The following is a 27,729-nucleotide window of genomic DNA, read 5'->3' as shown; positions in this document are numbered from 1 at the left end:
TGCACCCCAACATGTGACCATTTGCTTTCCCGGATTTCTCACGTAAGGCTAGCAGAACTCTGAGCTGGTTGACTTCTGTAGCAGGTCACTGGTCTGAAACAAGCATCATGTTGACCTGGGAAAGGAAAAGTCACACACAGCCAGGACTGTTTCATTTTCCTGCACTTAGAATCTCACAAGTGAGACCTCAAATACCCGGCTTGGCACACACCGGACTTCCACATGGACCACCTTGACCTAGCATGGAGCTAGATTATTTTAAAGGAAGTAATAAAGAGCCAGGGGCAGGACCAAGCTTACCCAGGTCATCTTAAAACCAGTTACGAACGCATTTCTAAACCTCAGTGTTGCGTTTGAAAACAGAGTGTGTAGCTTTCCTGCCCAGTTTCCCCTGGATGCCTCAAAATAGCAGCTAACTGTGGCTCAGAGAAAAGAAGGGAAGAATATATAAAATATCCTCCCCCATAGGATCGACAAGGTTTCGTCTACTTTTCATGGGACTACAGCTGTTGGGGGGGCAGGGTTCCAACACTGACTTAACGCCCGGTGAGACCAGGATAGAATTATTCATACCTTCCTTTTATTTTATCCCATAATCCTCACTCTAACCATGCCCTCTCCCGATTTTCACAGGCCATCACCACCCTACCTACCCTATTGCCTGCCATCCTGTTCACTCCCCCACCCCGCCCCCTCTTCTTCAAGGTCCTCAAAGCGCCTGCTCCCCCCCACCCCGCCCCCGTGCTCTTCACCCCCTACTGCGTGCACCTGAAGAAGTCTTCGCGCTCAAGCACATCTCCCCCAAGCGTGCCCTCCTGGGGGAGGAGGCAGGCAAAATATAACACCCCCAAACAACGCTTAGTCAACCCTCCCCTTCAAGACCCCCTAACAACAAAAGACTCCCCCGTCACTCTCCGATTGCCCATCCCGCCCCTTCCCATTTCTTTCTACATGGCCTATCCCCAGAACATCTATTCCCCTGCATGCTCCCCCCACCCCATCCCCAGGGCAGCCTCCCTGCGGCCCAGCCCTAACACAGGTGCAGCTTCTGGTGTTGCGCGAGGTGCGTTTTGTAGCGGAAGCCCTTGCCGCAGCCGGCACACTTGTGCGGCTTGTTGCCGGTGTGGATGCGGCGGTGGCGGATCAGGTGCGAGCTCTGGATGAAGCTCTTGCCGCACTCGATGCACGTGTAGGGCTTCTCGCCCGTGTGCGTGCGCTGGTGCTGCGTGAGCGTCGAGAAGTCGCTGAATCGCTTCTCGCACTGGCCGCAGCGGAAGGGCTTCTCGCCCGTGTGCACGCGCAGGTGGTTCACTAGGTGCGAGTTGCGCCCGAAGCCCTTGCCGCACTCGCGGCACACGTAGGGCCGCTCGCCCGAGTGCGTGCGCTTGTGCGTGAAGAGGTGCGAGCTGACGCTGAAGGTCTCGCCGCATTCGGAGCACATGTAGGGCTTCTCGCCCGTGTGCACGCGCTGGTGCTTCACCAGGTCCGAGCGCCAGCTGAAGCGCTTGCCGCACTCGCCGCAGCCGTGCGGCTTCTCGCCCGTGTGGATGCGCTGGTGGTTGGCCAGGTGCGAGCGGCGCACGAAGCCCTTGCCGCACTCGCCGCAGGCGAAGGGCCGCAGCGCCGCCGCCCCCGCGCCGCTGGCCGCCGCGTGCGCGCGCCGGTGGCTCAGCAGGTGCGAGCTGAGGCTGAAGGCCTCGCCGCACTCGGGGCAGGGGTAGGGCTTCTCGCCCGTGTGCAGGCGCCGGTGCTTGAGCAGGTCGGCGCGCCAGCTGAAGCTCTTGCCGCAGTCGGCGCACAGGTTGGGCCGCTCGCCCGTGTGCAGGCGCAGGTGATTGGTCAGGTAGGTGTTGCGGCTGAAGCCCTTGCCGCACTCCCCGCAGCGGAAGGGCTTCTCGCGCGGGGGCCGGGCCAGCGCGGGCCCCGCCCCAAAGCCCCCCGCCACGCCCACGCCCACGCCCACGCCCACCATCCCCACTACCGCGCCGCACTCGCCCGCGAAGCCGAAGGGCTCCAGGCTGGCGGCGGCGGCGGCCTCGGCCAGGCGGTGGATGCGCTGGTGCTGCAGGAAGGCGGCGCCGGGGCTAAAGCTCTCCCCGCAGTCGGGGCAGATGGTGGGCGCGTCCATGATGCTGGCCATCAGGCTGTCGAGCTCCCCGAGGTCCATGGCCATGGGATGGTGGAGCCGGCGGAAGCGGCGGTGGGCAGGCTTGTCGCTCCGGTGCCGACTCCCCAGGGAGAGGTGCCGCCGCCAGGGAAGCATGGGAGGGGGCGGCTGCTCCTCCTCGTCTAGCGGGTTCTCCCCAGCGCTCTCCTCCTCCTCCTCCTCTTCCCGGGGGCTGCGGGAAATGCTGTCCGACTCAGACAGTCCCGGGAACATCGCCATCTCAGCTACACCAGATGGGTAATCTTCCTCGCGGAGAGCAGCCCCTTCTTCCTCACTCAGCAGCCCCTCTGCAACAGAAAAGGTGGCAGTGGGGGGTGACCATACTTGGCACTCAAAGGTAAACCTAGAGGAGGCCAGCCTCTTAGAGTGTGGGCCACGGAGTGATCCCCTTCCCCAGGTACTCTCAAGCCTGTCTCTCCAGGGCCCCCCCGATTCCAGCCTTTTTCCCACCTGGTACCTCCTGGGGAAGGCCTACCTGAGAGTGGGCTCTGAAACCTGGGAAAGGCTCACTCACCTGTTCCCTTGGGGGGCCAGTTCTCCCAGCAGCTGTCTCTGGGCCCAGGCCCCACCCACCGTACACATCTGAAGGCCTGACAGTCGGCTTGAAATGGTCAAGTCTGAGCAGGTGGGGCTCTGTGGGATCTAGGGACAGATTGGCTCACTCTAGCAGCTCCCAATGTGTTTCCAGGCCCTGGCCTCCAAAGACAAGACCAGTCCAGCCAACCACAAGAAAAGACCACCTGTCCTAACCAGGTAATGGGCTGATTTTTATAATTTGTTGGGGTGGAACAACAACCAACCCCAACTTGAGGGCTTTACTATGTAGGCCGGGCAGGGGGAGTGAGTGCAGGGCCTAGAGCTTAGAGACTGACTCAAAACGTACACCTGTCCGTCTCTGGTGGCCATCTCTAAGCAGAGGGCACTCCGGAAGCTTACTAGGATATGAAAAGACCACGTGCTTGTGCACACTGCAGGGGAGGGCAGCAGGAAGTCCAGGATGTGTCACAGGGGAAGGAATGTAACTCCACAGTCTTGGCCATAAGGTATTTGAGTTCACTTCTGTCCCCCAGGCACGCACAGGGCAGTATGAAGCAATGAATGACCAAAGGTGGAACCAAGGAGGTGGATGGAGGGCCAGCACTTACTCTTTCCAGGTCAGGAGTAGCAAGGGACTTAGCAGAGGCCTTGAGCCCTCTGGGCATTATCCACATGCACCTGGGTAGTCACTTACCACTGAGTTTACTTATCTGCAAACAAAGATGATGACTGTAACTGTAAACACCTGCATGCTTTGTTTGCTCAGTGCTGTGCTAAGTTTTTATGAACAACTCATCTGAACTCTCCCAACACCCTGATGAGGTAGGTTCTGATCCTAGCTGTGTTCCCTCTCGTGTGGTTCCAGGTGTTCATTTATAGCAGTGTTCTGCACACTGTAAAGTGCCGCGTCAGTGAGTTACCCTCTTCACCCGTGTTAACCAGTTACATCCCACCTCAGGCTGGACTCAAGAAGAGGCTGTTCCTCAGGCTTTCAGTGGCACCGAATCTGTTTAATGGTGTCCACTAAAGGACTCTCCCGCAACGAATGCCACCCCTGGTTCTAACTCTAGAGGAGCTAGAAATGATGGTGAGTGGGACAACTTCCAAGGAAATGCCAGCTTCGTCCTCACCTGGGCAGATGTCAGACACCAGTTCCCTCTTCTCTGGGTCCCTTCCTAGAGCTGCGTCCTGTGGGTTGGAGCCCATCTTTGGCTCTGGGTGGTCTTGCCTCTTGAGTGCATCCTGTGGATTAGAGCCCATTCCCGTTTCTTCTGGGTCCCGTTCCCTGTCTTCAGAGTTCTCAAAATCAGAGCCCATCCCCTCGTCTTCTGAGTCCTGGGCTTCACACACACCCTGTTTATCTTCTTGTTCCATCCGGGAAGAACAGGACAAGGGATGGGACCAGGGACCCCTGTTCCAGACAAAACACAGATAAAGGTCACATCAGTCTGGCCTCCTGCCCTCACCATATCTGGCTTGGATTTCCATGAAAATCAGTGGCACAGTCCAAGAAAACGTGTAGAGTTCCATGCCCCAGATGGCAAATCTCTGCTCCACCTCTCATTTTAAGACGCACAGAACTGAGTGCAAAGGAGGCTGGTCTGGGTGGCGTAGGAACAGTGGCACTCTGAGGCTAACATGCCGACTCCCGCTGGATACAGGTTAATCTGCTTCCATATCTGAAGTGGATTATTCTATCAACATGGCTTTTTAGCCTTCATGGTGGCTGCACCCAGTTTTCAGCTGAGAAAACAAAGCTCAAAAAGAAGGCCCTGTTAGCCTTAGACTAACTTCTAAGCAGGAAAACCTCATTAAACCAATGAGGACCTACCGCTCTCCTACGAGCAGTGAGTCAAGATAATTCAAGCTGTAGCAGGTCAGCTAGGGGTGGAGGCAGATGCAGGGACCCTCTATATCAGAAGCCATCTCTATAGCCTCATTACATCTTTTGCCTTATATAATATACTTTAATTGTAGAAAGCCCTTAACAGGAACATGACCCTCACATAGTTGGTAACCCCTCTACAGAACAGGCCAACATGTGAACTGCAGGAAGAAAATGACATCGGATTCCTAAACCTTTTGTTAGACATCAGGTTTAAAGGGCCCTTGCCAAGACTGAGCAGTTGAGCCAAAACTAATGGGCTCCTGCCATCCATCACTCCTACAGCTCAGCTCAAGGCAGCAAAGATCTTAAACTGAGACTCTGAAGTGTCCAGCTCTTTCCATGCCTCAGCAGCATCTGAACTAGCAAGAGGCTCTTTCCTTGGCTGGGAGCTTTTCCTGCCTCTATTGAGAGGACTTCCCCAAGGCAACCCTGGTTCTGTAGGCTCTTGCCAGCCTTACTCCAAGGCCCAAGGCAAGTCAGTTCACCTGTCTTAGTGTCTTAGTGTCCTCATCAGTGCAAGGAGGACAATGCTACTTAGCCTTTCTCCCAGGGAGGATGTCCAAAGGAAACATTAACAAAAGTGCTTTGGAAAACACTGTAGAGAGGAATTGATAACTCTTGAGTTTTTTACAAATTGATCCTCACGGGAATATACCTGTCATTTCTATTTTTAATATGAAATACACAGATTATTTCTCTTGAAGTCCTGATGCCGTTTCCAGCATACCTCAGACACAGGGGCACCACCATAATTTTGGCAGATTCGCTGCCCTAAGTAGCAAATTCTATCCTTTCTCAAAGGTGAGGATATACTCCCTAGATTAGAGTGAAAACTCATGCCTGTCCCTTAAACATCATAAGAAAATGGCTTTGTCTGAGGATGTTCAGTCAGCAGTGTCCAGGAATGTTGCTGAGCTCCTTTAGAATATATACAGTTCAAAATGCAGGTTCTGGGACGCCTGGGTGGCTCAGTTGAGCATCTGACTCTTGATTTCAGCCCCCAGGGTTATGGGATCGAGCCCCACATCAGGCTCCCTGCTGAGCTGAAGCTTAGCATTTCACCTCTAAACCCTTTTAAAAAGGACACAAGACCTTCTGAGTACCTCAGAGCAAACACAGAATGAGAGTACTTTCTGATTTGCGATTTCTCAGGAACCAAGAGATAATTCATACCAGAGATACTAAGCAAAGAAACATAGTTTGTATAGATTTAACGGGAGAAAGGAAAAGAGGCAGAGGCTGAGTTCCCCAGATGGGGCTGGAATATAGAAGTTCACAGCTGCCACACTCAGAATGAAGAAAGTTCTGAGCTCCCAAAGGGAACATGCCCAGATCCTCATTTGCACCAGGACAGGGAAGATTAGGTATGCTCTAAAAAGGGTGGGAAGCTCCTGGCACCTAGAGCGACACCACTCATGGTGCAACATCTACTCAGATTTATTTGCAAGTGCATGAATGTTAGAGCAGACCTGGAAATCTGCATGGATTCAGTTCCATTCATGCCCTCACATCATGGGGTCCCAGGCAGCCATCAAATAACAGAGAAGGCTATTTAGAAGTAAGGAAAAGCAGTCATGATATATTGTTAGGTGAAAACTAGCTGCTCTTTAAAAAAAACTCATTTTGGGGCGCCTGGGTGGCGCAGTCGGTTAAGCGTCCGACTTCAGCCAGGTCACGATCTCGCAGTCTGTGAGTTCGAGCCCCGCGTCAGGCTCTGGGCTGATGGCTCAGAGCCTGGAGCCTGTTTCCGATTCTGTGTCTCCCTCTCTCTCTGCCCCTCCCCCGTTCATGCTCTGTCTCTCTCTGTCCCAAAAATAAATAAACGTTGAAAAAAAAAATAAAAAAAAAAAACAAAAAAAAAAACTCATTTTTTATTAGTATATGCATACTAGAATATGTATATCTACACACACATATACAGGTTCAGAGGGGAAAACCAGACCATTATTTATTGAGCTGCTAATCAGCCATCTCTTGGCCACTTGTAAGGGTTGTGCATCATTTAATCTTAACCCAATGATGAAGGGTATGATCTTCAACTCCGGAGACAAAGATACAGGCACAGAAACTGTGACTAGCTCAAGGTCATATAAGTCATCAGGGGCACCAGAGAGATTTGAGCCCCTCAGTAGAGAATTCCAGGGCCCATCTTCTTAGCCAGAAGCCTAATGTGTCACTTGGGGTCACTCTTCCTTTTTGTGAACATCTGTATTTTCTACAATAAAGATACATTTTTTTTTATCAGCAAAAAAGCCAACTTTGTCTCTAATGTGACAAAATACATTAAAGGAAAGACTACAGTTATTTTAAAAACCACAAAAAGACAAGGACAGAAGTTGTGTCTGTCTCCATCTAGAGAGGACTTCATCTTTAGACCCGTTATCTAAACACTGCGGTATAACTGAAGTGTCCGTCAATAGTGCTGTAAGCACTTTTTGTTCCAACTCCTTTCCCATTCATTCTCAAAATAAAAGCTAGCAACGTGTTTTCTTGGGTAAGGCCAAGGGGTGGATAACGAATGGGTAGCAGGGCCCCGTGACAGATGTGCAGCTAGACTGCCCGAGGTTCAAATCCTCTCCTCTCCACTACTCTGCTAGTGCAAGTTACTTAACCTTGCTCATCCTCAGATTCTGCACCCGTAAGAAAAAGCATGGTACCGCCTGGCCTGTTAGATTTGTTCCTTATATCCTATAAGATTTGTAAAAGCAGTAGGCATAGAGACGTAATAAATGGTATAGTCTTACAAGCAGAGCTTCCTTTGGCCTGGCAACTAAAGGCTCTATTAATGAACAGCCCACCCTATGGACACGACCACCAGGGAGGGGCTAGTTGCTTGGGGGAGCAGGGGTGAGGGAAGCAGATTCAGTTCCATATTGGTTTGGGGATGTTAAGAAGGGATCCTGTATTCAGAATGTATAAGCAAGCTGAATGAGGTGCATGGCTCAGTAAACCCTGACTTCCACTGTGTGTAAGGGACAGCCTCCTCCCAGGCAGAAGAGTTAGAAGTTTAAAGGTAGGGTGGGGTGGGGGGAACCAAACAGGCAATGGTGGGAGCAGTCAGGCAGACAAGATTAATTCTGCATCTATTTCTAATCATTGCACTAGCAGCAATGGGGAAGAGCCCAGGTTTTTGGCCAGCACAGCCACTGTGCTGTGTGACTTTAAGTATCTGCCCCCTCTGGAGCCAGGCTGGGTCTGAATGTACCTGAGTCCTCTTCTGGCTTGCCATACGGTACACGGGGGAGTTAATCCAACGAGGCACCCCTGTCAGCTTCGTTAGACATTTTCAGCTGCAGCCTGTTTCCTCACCTAGCACAGCAAGCGGTTAACTCCCCAAATGCCCACCCCCTCCCCCCACACCTTTCTCTTGGGTGCAGATGACTTCAGGATGGGATCAGTCAACTTGGCCAAGGCTGCTCAAATCCTAGCTTTTAGAACTTGCAATATTTTCATGTCCTCTACTCCTACCCCAGACCTCCCCACTCAAAAAAGGGGAATGTTCGTTATCCTATAAAATCACTACGAAAATGCTCACGTGCCTTCCACACAAACTCGACCCCATTTCAAAGACTGATCACATCAATTTGAGGATAATGCTACAGAGTAGAAGTAAATGGGATAAAGGATGTTGGGAAGGAAGGAAAGGAGGGAAAGGAGGGAAAGAGCTGGGGGAAGAGGAAGTGAGGCCAGTAGCACAGACAGAAATTAGAATTTACCCGGAGTTTACTGGCACATTTTCCCAGAGGCCCCCTCTGGGGCTCTATGCAAACCTAGCCCTCTCCAAAAGCAAGAGGCCCACCACTTCACAGAGTTGAGGGAACTTCCCGGGAGCAGGGGGTGGGGGCGCAGACAAGCACACCCCTCTCCCTCACCTTCCTGAAAGATCAAGCACTGGCTGTCTTTCTCCAGGGCATCTGGCACGGATGGCACAGGGTCATGCCACCGCTGGCCAGGGCAGGTGGGGTGGAGCGGAGCGAGGTGCTCCCAGGCACCTGCGGTGAGACGTCTCCTGCTGGGCGATGCAGCTCATTTGACTCCAATAATCCCATGATCCCGTGAGGCAGACATGGAGGGTCACCCACCCTGTTCTATGCCGAGGCTCTATGTTCTATGCTCTATGTCAAGAATGCCGAGGCTCAGCAGATGAGCTCCAGGTGACGCAGCTCCTAGGTGGAGTAAGGACTCAGACTGGCCCCCTGCCTTGGGGGGACCCCAACGGGGGGGTGGGGAGGAGTGCTGGCAGGTGCTGAGCCCTGAGCCCCAGGAACCTGGGGGAGTGCGCGCGGCCCCCCAGGGGCCCTGGGCAGGCGGAGGGGGCTGGCCTGCGCACAGACCTCCCCCTCCCAGGTCCAGCGGGCGGGGGAGTCATGTGCCACGGCCATTGCCAGGTGGCCAGGAGCCAGGGCAGCGGGACTGTCATGTCAGGGGAAGGAAGCGGCTGGGCGGAGGGCCAGGAGCGGCTCCCACTCCGCCTCCTCCAGGCTGCAGCGCCTTTCCTGTCCCCCAGTCCTCTAGAGGGTGCCTTCCTTACCTCCCTGCGGGCTGGCCGGCCTCCCCGCCTCCCCCGCGGCGGTCTGAGGCCTCCAGCCTTCACTTCCCACGCCCCCTGCACACCACTCACTCCCTGGGGAGGGTTTCCATAGCAGAGGCAGGGCCAAGACACCCCGACGACGACGACGGGGGGAGAATACTGGAAAAACAATCTGAAGTCTGCGGTCCAAAAGGCTGAACTCATGACCATAACTGGGGTCTAACCAGGGATTCCAGGGGGTTAATCATTTGTCAGTCCTCAGCACCAACTGAGTAAACAGTCAACTAGCACCAGCCTCTCAGGGGATATGGCCAGCAGGGTCCTGCCGCCTTGTGGGAGAGCCTGCGGTCAGCAAGAAGGCAAGGGCAAAGAAATCCACCCCACCACATTTGCACAGATGCCTCCGGTGATCCGGGACAAGGTGTCCGTATCCAAAGGGTACAGCTGACTTCCCCAGTCACACACCCAGACTGCCCAACCCAAAACGCCAACCCTCCTGAGTGGCAGGCTGCCACATGAGGTGAACATTCATTTCCCACAGAAAGCCAGAAGATGACTGCAGCTAAGTACCAAGTACTGTCCAGACAGGAGAAGCTAAAATAATACGGTTTCCTCCTTGTGGTTACTGCCTTTTTTTTTTTTTTTTTTTTTTTTTAACCTAGAGGGGGAAGCCCGGGTTGAAAAAAAGAGAAAGGCTTAACCCAAGGCCACAGAGAAATCAATTCACAACCCCAGTGGTCAGAGCTAGTCTGAGACGCCTTCCAATCTCTTTAGTCAAGATTAGCATGAATGTCCTCGGGGTCAGGCATTTCCTGTCTGTTGGTTGTGCTGGGGCCCCTCAGTTTGGCCAGAGGGGCCTCAGCTTGTCACAGCTGTCAAGCCTTCACCAACACCCTACTCCTGCTGCAAAAAATAAGGATGACTGCAATTCAGAGACAGATTCTAAGCGCCCTCAAAATTAGACCATCCACCATCAGACGAGAAGTCGCAAAAGCTAGATTCTCAGGCAGGCATTTACTCGTCCATGGTTTACATTTAACCGATTCGAATGTCCTACCTGATGTACAGAGTATCCCCTCTGTTCATATTTTTCCTCCACTCTGCTTGGCATTGTACCACGACCACTACCTGGTACACAGCCTCAGCCTCTTTTCTTATCTTGCACTTGGTAAGTCCTCAGAACTGTCTTCGGATACCTCGTCAACAGCTGGCTCAAATGCTCCACACCTGTATTTCATGGAATCCTAGAGCTGGAAACCCCTTAGCTCAAACTCCTTTACAGACAGGAAAGTGAGGCTCAGAAAGGGAAACAGACGAGGTCAAAAATCGAAAGTTTGCTAGAAGGGTTATGGCCAGGAGAATCTCAATTTTTTCTGATGGCCTCTCCAATGACCTTCCCATCTCTTTAATAGAAAACACCACTTCAAATACAGCCAGCCAGATAAACCCAGGGCATATACTTACTTGTCCTCCTCCCACTCCGCCACCCCCACCACACCATTTGTCAGCATTCTCCAGAGAAACAAAACCAACAGGATGTGTATACAGAAAGAGAGTTACTATAAGGGATTGACCCATTTTGGAGACTAGTAAGTCCAAAATCTACAGGGTGGGTCAGCACACTGGAGATCCAGAAAAGATGATGCTACAGTCCCAGTCCAAAGGCACGTCTGCTGGAGAAGTCCTCCTTACTCAGGGAAATCTGTTCAGGCCTTCAGCTGATTGGATGAGGCCCATCCATATTATGGAGGGCAATCTGCTTTACTCAAAATCTACCCATTTAAAGGTATAAGCCTTCAGGTTTGTTTGTTTTTTTTTTTAATGTTTATTTTATTTTTGATAGAGAGGTAGAGAGAGTGAGCAGGGGAGGGGCATAGAGAGAATGAGGCACAGAATCTGCAGCAGGTTCCAGGCTCTGAGCTGTCAGCACAGAGCCCGACATGGGGCTTGAACTCACAAACTGTGAGATCATGACCTGAGCCGAAATCAGATGCCTAACTGAGCCACCCAGGCGCTTGAAATCTACCAATTTAAATGTTAATCTCATCCCAAAATTCTGTCACAGAAACACTCAGAATGTTAGATCAAGTATCTGTGTACCTATTGGTTCAGCCAAGTTGATGCATAAAATTAATCGTAACACACGACAGCTTTAAAAAAAAAGTCCACAATAATCCCATTGTAAGTCAAAATTCACCCATTAAAAACATGTTCTTTTTTATAAAAAATCATTCCTATATTCCTATATGCAGATAGCTGAACAGGGTCTCTGGGTGTAGGCACCATACAGGACAGCAGGGAAGAATCAAAATTAATCTTAACCGAAAAGCTACACAGACACATACATATGTTTACAGGCACACACTCCCACTGCAGAGAGAGACGCAATTTAATAATCTGTTTCGCTGAAGGACGAGGGAGAAAGCAGACTTAGAAGGCACGGTGGGCGAATGTGGGCTGCGGAAATTGTTAACAAACAGCTTTGTTCTGGAGAGCTGATGCTGGAATCCTGGTTAAGGTTACCAGATGGGGCCAGGTGACTCCAGGAAGTCTTCCCCCCACCCCCCCCCCCCGCCCCCCGCAGATGATTCTGTGATCCTATTTCCACTGGAATGAACAGTCCTCAAGAGAATGCAGACAGCGAGAGAGGAGCACTGGGACCAAGGGGTTTGATGTATACATTCAATCACCCCGGTTTCCCACTTACAGATTCAACAGGAAAAACTGCTCTCCCCATTCTCTGCCCAAAATAACTGTTTGGCGTTGCCGATGAAGACGGGCTGGCGTGTTCCAGCCCCATTCGTTTCAGCAGTGGGCAAGTGACACCACTGCATACAATTTGCCAAGGCATCTTCCAACAGAGAAAGCAAGAAGAAAAATGTAGAGACATCTCCTGATGCTTCAATTTTCCTGCCTAATTAAACTGCAAACTCTAGAGCTGCACGGTCTTCAGCACAGAGTGAGATGTTACATAGGCTGAAAAACATGTTTTTAAAAATCACATACTTGCATGACTCCTATTTCCTTAAAAATAACATTATCAGTGGCGCCTGGGTGGCTCAGTCAGTTGGGCATCCGACTTCGGCTCAGGTCATGATCTCGCGGTTCGTGAGTTCCAGCCCCGCATCAGACTCTGTGCTGACAGCTCGAAGCCTGGAGCCTGCTTGGGATTCTGTGTCTCCCTCTCTCTCTGCCCCTCCCCCACTTGCGCTCTGTTCTCTTTCTCTCAAAAACAAATAATATTAAAAAAATAAGAATAACATTATCAGCAAAGCCCAGATCATAGGAACTATGGGAGACATATGATCCAGCTTCTTTACCAACAATGACAAAAATAGCAAGAATGATACACAAGAAGGAAACCTCCAAGTCAAAAGACTTGAGATGTCTCAACCAACACCAGTGTTCAGACCTTACTTGAATCCCAAGTCAACTAAGGTACAGAAACAAATTATAACACAACTGGGAACTCATGAATGCTGATTAGATATTTGATAGCAAGAAACTTACTCTCTTTTTTTTTTTTTTTTTTTTTAAGGTGCTGGTATTGGGAATAAATTTACAAAGAGCTCTTACAGCTTTAATATATTCATACTGGAGTATTTACAGGTGAAATGGTATGTCTGGAATTTGCTTCACTTGAAATGAAATGTCCAGGATACAGGGGAGTGGGCAGAGATGCAGAAAAAATAAGACGCCCTTTCAGTGATCATAGCTGACTGCTGAAGCAGAGCGGTCTATGTGGTTTTATCACACCGCTCTGCTTACTTTGTGTCTGCCAGGAAAGCTACTAATAAAAAGTTGTAAAATGGAAAACATACGTTTTGTTTCTGAAATTTAAGGCTGATTATATTCATTCAAACGCTGAACCGACTGTAATAAAAAAATCAGTGACTTCCACAAACGGATTAGCCTGCTTTTACGAAGTATGCCAAATCAGGACTGATTACGATGCTCAATATTGAATAGAGCCCCTGAGAATTGGGGAGAGAGGCAGTAGGGGAGAGACGAAAGGAACTTAACTTTGATATTTTGAGCTTTTTTTTTTCTTCTTATGATAGAATAGCTGTTCTATACAAAATAGCATCAGAAAACTGTTTCCACTTTCATCACCTTTTATATTTCCAAGGAACTCAAAAAACAATCTTGCCATAGCTGGTGCTTATTGTTAGTCCAGCCACTTTACACCCAAGACCAAGGGGAGACAAACCTGACAGGGGACACGGTCCTGACAACTCGGCCAGAGGAATGCTTTATCCCCGGAAAAGCCAAAATGACAAAATGACACGAGCATCCAACAGACTGAGTACATTGGTAACTGGTCGTCCCCAGAACGATCTTCTGAGGGGATGAAAAAGGTCAGGGTGCGTGTCGGTGAAAAGGAAGCTAATACACTCGTGACGTATGAAAATGTGATCTCCAGGAGATGAACTCTGGCAGGGACAGAATTACTTTACTAGCTCAAGCTGAGAACTGTTACATTTAGAAAGTGTCCTCGGAGAAATGCCATGCAAATTTACTCACACTGTATCACAAAGAGAGCAGCTAGACGGTATTACGTTCCCACTTCAGGCTGGAAACCAAAAGCTCACAGACATTGTCCGTTTTAGCGAAGGGGACACAGAACTGGTCACAGGACACAGCTGTCATCCAGGAAGTGGTGCATTTGTCTCAACAAGGAGACTGTAGCATCCAAGCTCATTCACTGCTTCAATACCACAGTCCCCAAGCCAGTCGTGAGGCTCAGGGTTTCCTAATGTCCCCTTTACCTTCGGCCCCTAGCATTTCCTGGAGAGAACAGCATCCTATACAAGCTTGGAAGCAGAATAATGGTATTTTTCTTGGGCGTGGGTTCTTAGCCTGAGAGCCTTCGGAGTCCATGACCTCCCTGCAGTCTTATATGAATGTGTCTGTAGAAACTTTCTTCTGCTGAGAAGGCCCATGGCTTTCCCTTGGACTCTGAAAGAATTTATGGCAAACAAAAGCAAACCCTGTTATAAACCACTACTACGGAGGACCCATGATACATTGCCTATCACAGTGTTTCAGAAGTCCACAGTGGTCTGGGGGAAGAGGTGTAAGAGCCCACTGCACCCCCACACGCCATGGGATGTTTTGGTGGGTTGGTGGAGAAGAGAAGGTGCTGACAGCAGATCCCAAATCAGGCGGCAGCACAGACACAAACGTCAGCTGATGACAGAGCAGAACGAGGCACCTGGCAAGACGGGAATCTGCTGGTCTCGTCCAGCACCATTTTACAGAAGCATAAGCCTTGGGACTCAGAAAGGTTCAGTGAATTACCCATGAGTTAAGGGCAGACACGAGCTTCAATCACTGACATCGCAACTTTTGTTCTAATCCCCCTTCTACTCTACCCCACGCAGCCGACAGTGCTTGGCTGAAAACACTCACGCTGATGATCTGGGCCTCCCTGGATCTCACTTAGCTCGCCTGCTTCTCACTTCCTAATCACTTGTGTTACACGGCAGGTGCACTAAGAGGGACTTAAGTTGCTCTTCAAGACTCCAACACACTGCCTCTCTGGGATGTAGCTAATGTATACAAGTTTGACCCTGGGTTTATAGCTCCCATCAGCTGCTTACTTGGGCAGTGAGTCAAAGCACATTAATCAAGCCATTACCTACCCAGGACGCAAAGTGCTTTGTTAGCTAATCCTCCTTTTCTCCAAGGAAAAAGAACTAAAAATCTGGCCAAAGTCGCCAACTCATTCCTAACAAATCTTCAAAGTGCTCACAGAGTCATCCTGCCTGCAAATAATAACTTGGAAATACCCAGGTGAAAAAAAAGGATTCTAGGAGGAACACAAAACTCCGCAGTATAAGGAATCCTGGCTCACACTTCATGGCGAGTAAAAAAGTGTTCCAGGCACGCTCATCCAACATGACCCATCACCACCAATACGGTTTCTCAGATTCACCCTCCTTCCTCTTACGTCTTCTTGCTCCTGCTGTAATAGCTTGGCATGCTCTGTGTGGGAGGCGATGCAGACCAACCACAAGCTAAATTGTGCCGAAGAGACAATATCCACAGATGACGAGCCAGTAGCACGATTTTTTTGGCTGAAAATGTCTTTAAAGGATCCCTCCTTTTACTGATGAGGAAAATGAGGACTAGGGAAAATAAGTGGCTTGTTTGAATTCACAAAGGTGGGGAGCTGGTGGTAGAAATGGGACCGCCCTCCAGGTTATGGGATTCCTTTCAAGCTCCATGTGCCCTGCAGTGCACTCCCCAGCCGGCTCAGTCGTATTTGTGGGGTGACTGCTCTGGCTTTACCGACACAGCACATCACGGATGCTACCTTCCTCCTATTTTTCCTGTTCTCTTCCAGACTCCTGCTAATTGCTTCTTTTCTATTTAATTATTTTTCCCTCAGACAGTGTTCTTCAAACTTATCTTTGTGCAATGCTTAAAAAGGGTCTCTGATTTAACTGTTTTTCTTAGAGAAAATAGACATCTTGTTGGCTAGGAAAGAAAGCAATCATTTGAGTTAGCTTTGGGTTAATGGAGTGTTATGGTAAACAGTTAATAATTCCAAGTCCTTGGTACAGCATCTGAAAGAAAAGTCATCATGGGGGGAGGGGGGGGGGGGAGGGTGGCAGGAGAGGGGCAGAGAGAGGGAGATGCAGAATCCAAAGCAGGCTCCAGGCTCTGAGCTGTCAGCACAGAGCCCGGCTCGGGGCTCGAACTCACGGACCGCGAGATCATGACCTGAGCCGAAGTCGGACACTCAACTGACTGAGCCACCCAGGTGCCCTTCACTCCATTCTAACAAGAATTTTAAAAGATATTTTTCTACCAAATTATGAAACTCTAAGAAGGGGCACTTTTTCTTCACATTACAGTTTTTTAAATGCCCCAAACCAACGATCAAACTATATTACATTCCCTTCTGCAGTTCCCTTCTGCAGTGCCTCCTGGGAAAAGGAGGGGTCCGGGCCAGTGAGACCTGATAAAGTGCTTCATCACCACACACATCAGTTCCCCAGGGAACCACAGGCTTCCCAGGTGTGAGCCATCCCAGCAGATAGTATTAATGGCTAACATTTAGAGAGTCAGGCTCACATCAGTACCAGCTATAATTTCTGAGCTTCCAAATCCAGTGGTCTCTTCTCCTATGATCTTGCCATTGTGCAAATTAATAAAAGGAAACCTCACTAAAGTGGAGTCTGGATGGTAGAAGGAGAGGCTAAGAGAAACGGCCTTTACTACTCAAGTCAATTAAAGCAAGAACCTCCAATCACAGACCCCAATAGGAAAAGATGTACATTACATCTCCTGCAAGAAATCAACTACCCTGCAACTCAGCCAATGGGAAGGTCAGCAGCCCAGACTTGGGCTTGTCTCCACTGGACTTGCATTAAAAACAACCTCTTTCCACTTCCTCCTTCTTCTCCATAAAATAATGTTCCTCTCCTTTGCTTGCTGGACACGCCTATGCTTTTGCCAAAGCTTGCATGTCTCAAGTTACAGTTCTGTTTTTCCCAAATAAACCCATTTTACCGGTAAAGTAACTGACCTTTATGTTTAAGGTTAACACCATCAACACCGCAAAGTGCTTGTATATGTAACAGGGATTCAGTAAATGACTGCAGAAATCCTGCTGAGACACGTCCCGTGGAAATTCTCTCCTTCCTGAGTTTCATATTACACTGTCCCAGTCCTCCTGAGCACTTACCACCTTGGCTTCTCTTTATTTTTTAAATTTTTTTAAGTTTATTTATTTTGAGAGAGAGCAGGGGAGGGGCAGAGAAAGGGAGAGAAGGATCGCAAGCAGGCTCTGGCTGTCAGTGCAGAGCCCAACCCTGGACTCTATCTCACCAACCATAAGATCAAGCAGGACCTGAGCTGAGGTCAAGAGTCGGGCGCTTAACCGACTGAGCCACCCAGGTGCCCCACCTTGTCTCCTCTTCTGAACTCCTCAAACAAGTCAGCCTTCAAGGTTCTTGTCTACACTTTCTTCTCTCTCACCTCTCAATCATCTAGCCCCTTTCCCTAATTTTAGAGAAACACCTCTGCCCAGAGACCTCAGTATTTGAACCTCTTACCCCAACCCCTGATGTGCACTCCAGGTCCACGTTTCTAATGATGCACCAAGCATCACACCGAGGAGCATTAATACCACTGCCCTGAACATCACACGGGACACAGGACAGGAGGCATCAACAGACCTGGTTTCAAACGGCGGTTTGCCTCTTACATAGTGTATCCCCCAGGACAGTTACTTACCTCCTTGAGACAGAGTTTCCTCGTCTTTGCAATGAGAAAAACAAGTGACCTTGAAAGGCTGTTGTGAAGACTAAATGAATTTCCACCAAAAAACAGTAGCTCTTCTCCCAAATCTTTGTTACAAATCAGTTCCTCACAGTACCCATTTCTGTCCATGCCTCTCTGTTCTTACTCATCAGGCTCAAAACCCTGGAGTCTGACCCTTCCTCACCCCTTTCGATCAAATCAGTTTCGGAGCCCTTCCTTTTATTTCTTTCCTCTTTTTTTTCTGTGGCCGAGATCACTGCAATAGACACTCTTACCAGTTACACGCACCTACATACCACCTGCTGGATTGATCTTAAAACATAGTTACCACTCCATTTGGAGCTCAGAACCCTGACAGACTCTGCCATAGTCTTCAGAGAAGCATAAACTCCAAGTCTTCAACAATGTAGCCTAAGATTCTCTTACCCCTCCCTGACCTCTAATCGGCTAACCCCAGGCAAAACCCTGATGCTTTAAGCCTCCCAGAAGGCACCCTGTGTTTTTCCTCTCTTGCCATGCTATTCTTCAAGAAACAGCACGATGCATTTCCTGGTAGGAAGTAATAAAAGCTCAGATGCTGGAGCCACGCCACCTGTATGAATCCAGCCTCTAGCTCTAGAACCTTAAACAAGTTGCTCTATCTCTTGGAGCCTTGGCTTCATCATCTACAAAATGGGTACAAGTATATGTACCCTATAGGATTATTGTTAAATGCTCAGAGAGAATTACTATTGTTTCATTTTGTATGATTCTTTAAGGTACTTTTCCTTATCTTATTCTGTCTCCTGTTAGTTTTTAAAATACTGTCGGTTTTAAAATTACAATAATTTGTATCGTATTCGTTTTCTCTCCCTCCCTCCCAGCTCCCGACTGCCAGCTCCTACAGGGAACACGTTGATTTACTCACTTTGGTTGTCCACGCCCCCCCCCCAATAATGACCCCTCAAATTATTTCTTAAAATGCATAAAATTAGGTGTCCTTATTTCTCTCCCTCAGTCCCAAAAGGAAGGACTAACAAGACCAGGAAATCTAGTGATGTGGCCAAGATCACATCAGGTAAGGCAGAGCCATGGAAACTACCTAGCTCTCGGAACAGGATCCAATAACCTGTCAGCACCAAGAGCCAAACCTGCTTAATTATCCTGCTAAATAAGTAGACATGATAGAAAGTAGCGATTAGCTTCAGAAGTTAGAATGTTCTAGAAAAAGAACCCTCATCCCTTGGCCAAATGCCAGCACCCTTGTTTGCATCCGATTGTCCTGTTGGAGTCCTCCCCTCCGCTCTAAGCTTTTAACACTCAGTTCAGCTCTGCAAAGGACAGAGGTGGCACACAGCTGTGTCTGTGTTCGTGGTGGGAAATGCTACTAGACTCTTGCCAATGTGACGGGACAGCTGCTTCTCTGCTCACCCCTGGAGGAAAAGCAGGACCAGAATGAACAGAAGTTAAATGATGAATGAAAAAGACTAACAATCATCCGTTAGAAGTTGCTTGGTTGGGGAGGGGGTCAGCGGGGAGGCACATAAGGAAACACAAGCAAATACGGGGGAAAATGTCTATTTAACATTGTAAGTGTTCAGACCAAAGCTGCTTCTGTGGCCGTTTTCAGGGGGTTTGTGTTTTTTCATTTTCTACTACAGTCTTGTTATCTCTCTCACCTACATACAATCATCAGCCTAGAAACCCCTTTTCCTCAAGAGTCCAGAATTAAGCTATGGACAAACAGAGGCTCTTCAAGAAGTGTGTAAAAAGGTCCATGCTCTACAGGAAGTAGGTGACCAGAAATATTTACCAAACTACCAGTTTGATCAATACATACAAGTACCTAGTTGGGAGCAGGGAAGAAATAAAGGGAGTTCTTACAGCAACTGCTTCTGAGCTAGTCCAGGCTGAGGTCACAGTCTAGTAAAATTCAATTTACATTCACCTTATTAAAAAAAAAAAAAAAAAAAAGAAGTGAGGGAACATTTCTGCAGGTTTATTTTACATGAGATTTCTCACTTCTGGGGTAAGCTGGGTTTGCATTAAAATAGATATGGCACACGTACACTCACCAAAAGGAGAAAAACAAGAAAAGTTCATGTATATAAAAATATATCAAGAGAATGAGAAGGCAAGCCACAGACTGGGAGCAAATATTTGCAAAAGACACATCACATATAGGCCTGTTATCCAAAACACACAAAGAACCCTTAAAACTTAACAACAAGAAAATGAACTACTTGATTTAAAAATGGGCAACAGGGGCACCTGGGTGGCTCAGTCCATTAAGTGTCCAACTTCAGCTCAGGTCATGATCTTGCGATTCCTGAGTTCGAGCCTCCCATTGGGGTCGGCGCTGACAATACAGAGCCTGCTTGGTTTTCTCTCTCTCTCTCTCTCTCTCTCTCTCTCTCTCTCTCTCTGTTCCTCCCCCATTTGAGCTTTCTCTCTCAAAATAAATAAATAAAAACTTTTTAAAAATTCTTTTAGGGGCGCCTGGGTGGCGCAGTCGGTTAAGCGTCCGACTTCAGCCAGGTCACGATCTCGCGGTCCGGGAGTTCGAGCCCCGCGTCGGGCTCTGGGCTGATGGCTCAGAGCCTGGAGCCAGTTTCCGATTCTGTGTCTCCCTCTCTCTCTGCCCCTCCCCCGTTCATGCTCTGTCTCTCTCTGTCCCAAAAATAAATAAACGTTGGAAAAAAAAAAATTAAAAAAAAAATTCTTTAAAAAAATTTAAAATAAAATAAAAATGGGCAACAGTTCTAAACAGACACCTTACCAAAGATCTATAGATGGCAAATAAGCCTATGAAAAGGTGTTCAACATGATACGTCACCAGGGATCTACAGTTTAAAACAACAACACACTACTACACATTTATTAGAATGGCAAAAAATTCAGAACACTGACAACATCAAATGCTGGTGATGATGCAGAGGAACAAGAACTCTCTCTTAGCGCTGATAAGAATGAGAAATGGTACAGCCACTTGGGAAGAGAGATGGGTAGCTTTTTATAAAACTGAGCCTTTCATACCACACAGTCCAACATTCTCACTCCTTGGTGTTTATGCAAATGAGTTGAAAACTTAACATCCACACATAAAACCCTGCATATGGAGGTTTACAGCAGCTTTAATCATAATCACCAAAACTTGGAAACAACCAAGGTATCCTTCAACAGATGGATAAACTGTGGCACATCCAGAAAACAGAATATTATTCAGAGGTAATAAGAAATGAGCTATAAAGTCATGAAAAGCCATGGGGGGAACTAAGTGCCTATTACTAAGTGAAAGAAGTCAATCTGAAAAGGCTACATACTCTATGACATTCTTGAAAAAGCGAACTATGGAGACGGTGAAAAGATCAGTGTTTGCCAGGAGTTAGAGGGGAGAAAGGGATGAACAGGCAGACACAGAGGACGTTCTAGGGCAGTGAAACTATTCAGCATGATGTTAAAACGGTGGATACATGTCATTATACATTTGCCAAAACTCCTGGAATGTACAACACCAAGAGCAAATGCTAACGTGTACTGTGGACTTTGGGTGATAATGATGTGTCAATACAGGTTCATGGATTTTTAACAAACATACTGCTCTGGTATGCGATGCTGATAATGGGGAGGCTGTGCATATGTAGGGGCAGGAGGCCACTCTGGAACTCTCTACCTTGTGCCCAACCTTGCTGTGAACATAAAACCGCTCTAAAAAATAAAGGCCATCTTGTAAAAAACAATCTATATTTCCTTTGCTTATATAACATTTAAGCATGGATGCTTTGCCACATCACACAGTAGGAAATTGGCAATGCCATCATATTAGGAAAGAATCAAAATGAAATACTTTAAAAGATAACACATTCATTCACTCAACAAATCGTCACTGAACACTTACCATGTGGTACCCATTGTACTGGGTTCTGCTTTGTGGAGGTTACGTTCTAATGAAATAATCACTGCTTTCAAAACCACCTACTACTACCAGAAATTATTGTCAATACCTGCCTGAGAGATTATTTTAAAAAGAGAAAAAAGGGGCACCTGGGTAGCTCAGTCAGTTAAACGCCCAACTGTTGACTTGAGCTGAGGTCATGATCTCATGGTACGTGAGTTCGAGCCCCGCATCAGGCTCTGCACTGACAGTGTGGAGCCTGCTTGGGATTCTCTGGCTCCCTCTTTCTCTGCTTGCTCTCTCTCTCTCAAAATAAATTTAAAAAAATTAAAAAGACTAGAAAAAAGAGTGATTCTTTGAAATACACAAAGGTTCCTAGGTGTTGGGCGGGGTGGGGGCAGGCGGGAGGACGGGGGGGGGGGGGGTGGTCAACAACTGGAAATGGGTTATTCCAATAGTGCTTTGCCTTAGTGTTTCAAGCACCAAAGATATGCTAACCACATGAATGTGCACAGCACTGAGATAAAAGTGACACATTTCTGATTAATAAAAATCAGAAAGAATAGCTCCTGTTTTCTAACTCATGGTAAGATTCTAATAAAGTTCTCAGGAGACAATATATACCTAAAATGCCTCTCTGAAACAGGTAGGATCTTTCCCCCTAACTACACGTAGTTTAGCAACCTACTGCACGTACAGGATGCATACTTTACCCTTTGCAGGAAGGGAAACTTGAAGACTCACATGTGGCCCAGCCACACACCTCGCTGGAAAACTTGCTGGCCTACAGATGCGCAGTGAGTGACTGCCGAACGAAGGCAGGCATCCCAAGAACTATACTAGTTGCCTTAAAATGATTCATGTGCTTAAAAACACCCCACAGCACACTGTGTTTATACCCAGGCTTCCAAAGTGCTGCACAGCCTTGAGGTCAGGGAAAAAGGAGGCACAGTGGGTCTCGGGGATGAATGCGATCTTGTGGTGAGTAAAAGCCTTTTCCACCCGAAGAGGAGAGGCCGCTGATCTTTTTTACCATCCCCATCAATACAGGACTCAATAAAGTCCAAATCTATACCCCACACAAGTGATGCTCTCAGAGGTAAAAACAAACAAACGCTCTTCCTTCCTCACCCCAGCCTTACCTTCACCAGCCCAAACATATCTGTTGGAGCAGGGAAACTTCTGATTTTCTCAGATGTGCAATAAAAAGGCCCTTCCTATAAGATTACGGGAGAAGGTGGGCATGACATCAAGGGGGGAGGTACTGAAGCAATGGCCCCGCCCATGCTACCCCATTATCCATAAAACACCATAATCATTTATCAGTGATGTCAGTCAAGCTCATGAAACTCAGCAATACAGGGGTCGGCTCTGGCATATTTCCAGAAGGTGTTTATTTCTTGCGGCAGTCATGTGAAAGGGATGAAAATTAACCAAGAACATGATCCCAGTGACCTCTCTTCCAAACTGTCAACATGCAAATAATGTTTCATGCCTGCATTGTTGCATTTTCAGTCATTACCAATTTACGGTCGACTCAGCTCAGTTCCTGAAGGGCCACCCCACGCTGGGTTGTGTTCTGGACACATGGTTCCTGCCATGCGCAGGGAATACGCAAATATTCCCTCCACTGTGGGGCTTATTCAGGTTTGCTTTCATTAGGAAGACGCTGACCTTCAGGTATTTCAGACAATGCAGAAAATTAGAGGAGAGGCTGAGTGTAACCTGGAGTGTCAAGAAAGGCTGCTTGGAAGGGGTAAGACTTGGCCCGGAGGGAGGAATAGAAAGAATTCAGATAGGCTGGGAGAGAGGGGAAAAGGATTCGAGGCACCGTTCTGTGCTACAGTGTCTTATTAGGGATTCTGAACCTGAGCTTTCCAGCTGATGGCCCTGGGAGTTTAAGGGCATAAGAATAATGAATTTATGAAAAACCAGTACCTCTCAGAATGAGATCCACTAGCATGAACTTAAAACCCAGTGTTGCTGGCAGGAAATTTGGGAAGTGAAGGAAGAAGGAAGAGAGATCTGGCAGTTTTCTCCCAGAGTGAGGAAAGATCCATCCTTTCTGACCAGGGTTAGGAGTCAGAGAGCCAAATTCCAGTCTACCTCCAGATCGGAATCTGGGACTTGAAGCAAGTTACTTTAACTTCCCTCTGAGCTCCCATTTCCTCCACTTTTGAATGGAGATCATAATAGGTAAGTCATCAGACGGAGGCAACGCATGGAAATTATCTAGTGCGATAGTTACTACACAGGTGTTCAATAACTGTAACTGTTGCTGTGATCAAGGGAAAAGCAAGCATGAAAAGCTGTCCAGTTAGAGCTAAGTGAGGGGCGACAAAATTGCAGTGTCTTGGAGGAAAATCTGAGAGTCTGATCTGCCTTGTAACTTGTATATATACTACGTTTTAATCCTGGCAGACGGCTTGGGCTGTAAAAACCAAAGCAACATGGGGCGCCTGGGTGGCTCAGTGGGTTAAGCGTCTGACTTCGGTTCAGGTCATGATCTCACGGTTTGTGGGTTCAAACCCTGTGTCAGGTTCTGTGCTGACAGCTCAGAGCCTGGAGCCTGCTTCAGTTTCTGTGTCTCCCTCTTCCTCTGCTCCTCCCCCACTCACACTCTGTCTCTCTCTCTCTCTCAAAAATAAATAAACATTAAAAAGTTAGAAAAAAAAAAATCAAAGCAACATGACAGACGTCAGTGGCTTCACTCCAAACAGCAGGAGAGCCTCTGCGGTGCTGCTTTCTAGAAAGCACATCTCACCCTCACAAAATTGAGAGGGAACAGTTACCTCCTTCCGTCCAGGAGCCAGCCAAAAAGTCACTGATTATTCACCTGGGATTAATCCATTCTGCACCCTGTCTATAAGAGTCTGAAAACGTAGGCTGGCAAACAACCTACTCAACAAACTTCTAATGAATGTCTTTGTACTAGACTTGGTGATAGATCCTTCTAGGGCCTCTTAATCCAGGAGCAAAAGGAAAAGTTCCAGACTATTATGCACCAGATGCTTTAGGTTCACAATTGCAATGAATCCTCACAGGTCTATGGGAAAGGCTTCATCCCCTTTTTGGAAGAAAAGAGATAAATTAAGACATATGCATTCTTGGGACCCCTAGGTGGCTCAGCCGGTTAAGCGACTGGCTCTTGATTTCAGCTCAGGTCATGATCTCCTGGTTCTGAGTTCAAGTCCCAAACTGGACTCTGCAGAGCCTGCTTCAGATGCTCTGTCTCCCTCTTTCTGTTTCTCCCCCTCCCCCACTTTCTCCCTCTCTCTTTCTCTCAAATACATAGATATTTAAAACAAAGACATATGCATTCTTTCACTCACTCCTCATTTACTCATGCTTTTCAAATAAACACCTGTTTTTCACTGCTAGGTAAAGCACAGGGTATAGTGACCACTGCCCTCAAGGGGGTTACAGTTTGATGGGGAGAAATATGAACATCCAGCTATCACAAGACAGACCAGAGGTGTGAGTCATCCAAACGATACAAAGTACCACGGGGATGAGATGAATTCTGACTGGGAAGTCTGGGAAGACTTCCAGAAGGGTGCTCTATCAGTTGGGCTAGGATTTGCAGAAAATAATCAGAGGCAGTGCCGGGATGCCTAACAAGCATGGAGTTTAATCCGGTGGAGACACACTGGTGGAAGGATATCTGTGGCATCTGGGAACCGGCACTGTTGGCTGCAAGATGGGTAGGTAATTTGGGGTGCTCTGGATCCAGTGGAGGATCAAGGTAAGTGGGCACAGCACTGTGAAGGGTTTTGAATGCTAAACTAAGGACATACCTTTATTGATCACATTACCACTACATAGTATGTGGTGCTAAGAAACCTGATAAGGGGGGTTTAAAAAAAAAAAAAAGGCAAAAAAGAAAAAAAAGAAGCAGCATCTTAGATACAAAGAAAAGCCCACAAAGGCGCCAGGGTGGCTCAGTCGGTTAAGCCTTGGACTCTTAGCTCAGGTCTTGATCTCAGGGTTGTGAATTCAAGCTGGCACTGGGCTCCACACTGGGTGTGAAGCCTGTGTTTGGAAAAAAAAAAAAAAAAAAAAAAAAAAGCCCACATAACACTGGCATAGCTTCAGGCTCCAGACCTCTTAAATGGCACTGCAGTTTTGTGAGGGTTTTTTCCCCACTCCACATGAGCTGGGAGTATCTTTGTCTTAATTTATCATCTTTATACTCAACTTTTACCCTTCCTCCTTCCCTTAAATGGATGCTAGAAATTAGGCAAACATGTAGATTTTGAGGAAATCCAAAGCTTTCTGGGGGGAGGGAGAGGAAATGTGGTGCAACTTTATCAGCCTTAGTCACACAGCCTCCAGTGAGGTCAGCCTTCCCACCCCACTGCAGCTACATCAGCCGCTTTGCCTCAGTCTGATTTGTCTCCATTCCCCTCCTCGATCCCAGTGGTTTTTGAAGGCCATCAATGTTTTACTTTGTGCGTAAGGCAAAGGGTGGCCTGGCTTCCCATTTATGACTTTGGTTCACTCTGGCGCCACCTTATTCTGCTGGGGGCCCGGCTGAACTTCTGACATCAAATTCTCCGCCAACAACAGCCTCTACCGCCAACACACACATACACGTGCACATGCACACATACACACACACACTGCCAAAATGTTCTAACTCGAAATCGTCTTCCAAACGAACATACCTTTCCGCTTTATCGGAAACATACCTTTCCGCTTTATCCGCCATCCCCATGCCCTCAGCCTGGACAACTGGGTTTTTCCCAGCTCCATTCTTCCCTTCAGACGGTTCACCTCTCCTACAGACACCAGCGTGAAGAGTCTGTTCCCCCTACAAACCCTCTATAAACAGTGCTGCGCTCTGTGCCTCGACACATCTTTCTCACCAGGAGCCTTGGCTGCTCCTGTCTCACCACCAAGTGGCATTTTTACAGGTTCATTTGGCTCTTAAAATACATTCCATGTTAACTAATATCCATATGTTGGTTTGTTAAGAGAGGAGGGAACCATTTGGATACAGAATTTACAAAAAAAAAAAAAAAAAAAAGACGGGAAGGGGGAAAAGGAGAAACCGAGGTCCCTTAGGCAAGCGAGCTCCGATACAGCAGTAGCACTTGGGCCGCGTTCAAAGTTGCCCACCTCATCCATCACTGTGGATGGATGACTATTAACTTGCTCCCTGAAGACTATTAACTTGCTAGCCACCATTCAACCGCCTTCACCACACCCGCAGTCCCCCGGGGACGAGGATAACGCCAGAGGGGATGCAGCGTACCCGCGTCACCCCACAGGTAAAGGACGCATAGGCCCGCTATAAAGGCAGGGAGGCACACACGACCAAATTGAATCCAGCCCGGCGCTCTTGTAGTAAGGGGTGGGTGATTCATTACTGGGGGGGAGGGGGACAGTTAGGAAAAAGGGAAATCGTGGAAAGTCCCAGAGGAAGTGGTAACCCGATTCTGGAAGCCTGGCCGGAATGTGCACTGGCCGTTAGGTACACCCAGCGCCCCCTCCACCTCCTACTCGCCCTGTCCTCCCAACACGCGCCTCACCCCATGGCTCCACTCACACCATTATCCTCGGGTGAGCGCGTCAGCTTCGCCCCGCTACCCGCCCACGGGCACACATGGACATCGGGGGTTGGGAAGCCCACCCGAGCTAAACGGCGACCCTCCGGGACGGCGAGCTGCTGCCCATCTCCCCACCCACTCATCCTTATTGTGCCATCTGCCCAGTCTGATGGCAGCCCAAGCCGCTGATGGGAGTCGGCTGATGGGAGAGGGAAGAGGAGGAACGCGTTTCGCAAGGACCCAAGATGACCCGCTGCCCCTCCTTGGAGTGCCCCACCCCCACCCCTCCGGCCTCGAGTGGGGCTGGGGGCGCAGACAGACAAGGGGAGGGAAGCACACTCGGTCCCTGTCCGCAGCTGCACACAAAGCCCTTCACCTTCTCCTTGCCTTCCAAGCTCCTCCCCGGGCTTCGTTTTTCCGAGGGTCTCGGATGCCCCCTTCGGTGGTCGGCGGGACGGTCCCACCAGCTCTCGCAGCGCTGCCTCCTCCCTCGCGTCTCGGCCGCCTCCTCCCCGCCCCTCGCCACAGATCCAGGAGCTAGCTCAGCTTGGGCTCGGGGGCGGGAGGGGGGGGGGGGGACAGAGCCTCCCCCCACCCCGCCACGCGCGCGGGGCCTCTTCGCCCCGGGGGAGCGGACAGCGGTCCGGTGCGCGCGGCACAACTTCGCCCAGCCGCTCCGCCACCCGCTCACCGGCGCACAACCCATCCCCGCGGCGACCGGCTCGGGTCCCGGTCAGCCCCATCCCCAGGCGGCCGTGAGCCCAGCCGCGGCCACGCTCCTACCTGCGCGGCGAGGAGCGAGGGCAGCGCGCGCCCCGGCCGGAGCCCCGCGCGCGGCGCGTCTGCCCTTGTGCTGCGGCGGCGGCGGCCGCGGGCTTGGCTGGCAGACTGGCCGCCCGCCCGGCT

At 48.9% G+C, this 27,729-nt stretch overlaps 1 protein-coding gene across 2 annotated transcripts; it reads right to left on the bottom strand.

Annotated features, from left to right (window-relative positions):
- Positions 1 to 985: 985 nt before the first annotated feature.
- On the bottom strand, positions 986 to 27,729 carry ZNF697 (zinc finger protein 697). 2 transcript variants are annotated; one of them, XM_047868800.1, is made up of 3 exons: positions 27,607 to 27,729; positions 3,835 to 4,115; positions 986 to 2,454 (listed from the first exon to the last, which is right to left on the bottom strand). In XM_047868800.1, exons 2-3 carry the CDS (start codon positions 4,076 to 4,078, stop codon positions 1,031 to 1,033), a joined length of 1,668 nt encoding a protein of 555 aa, XP_047724756.1. In that variant the 5' UTR covers positions 4,079 to 4,115; positions 27,607 to 27,729; the 3' UTR covers positions 986 to 1,030. The 2 variants fall into 2 exon arrangements, with proteins under 2 accessions (XP_047724756.1, XP_047724755.1); XM_047868799.1 differs by lacking the exon at positions 27,607 to 27,729 and adding an exon at positions 17,371 to 17,424.

The sequence above is a fragment of the Prionailurus viverrinus genome, chromosome C1 (assembly GCF_022837055.1).
Source record: "Prionailurus viverrinus isolate Anna chromosome C1, UM_Priviv_1.0, whole genome shotgun sequence".
NCBI lineage: Eukaryota > Metazoa > Chordata > Mammalia > Carnivora > Felidae > Prionailurus > Prionailurus viverrinus.
The sequence above is the reverse complement of the archived record's forward strand: the minus strand, read 5'-3'. Positions and strand labels throughout refer to the sequence as shown.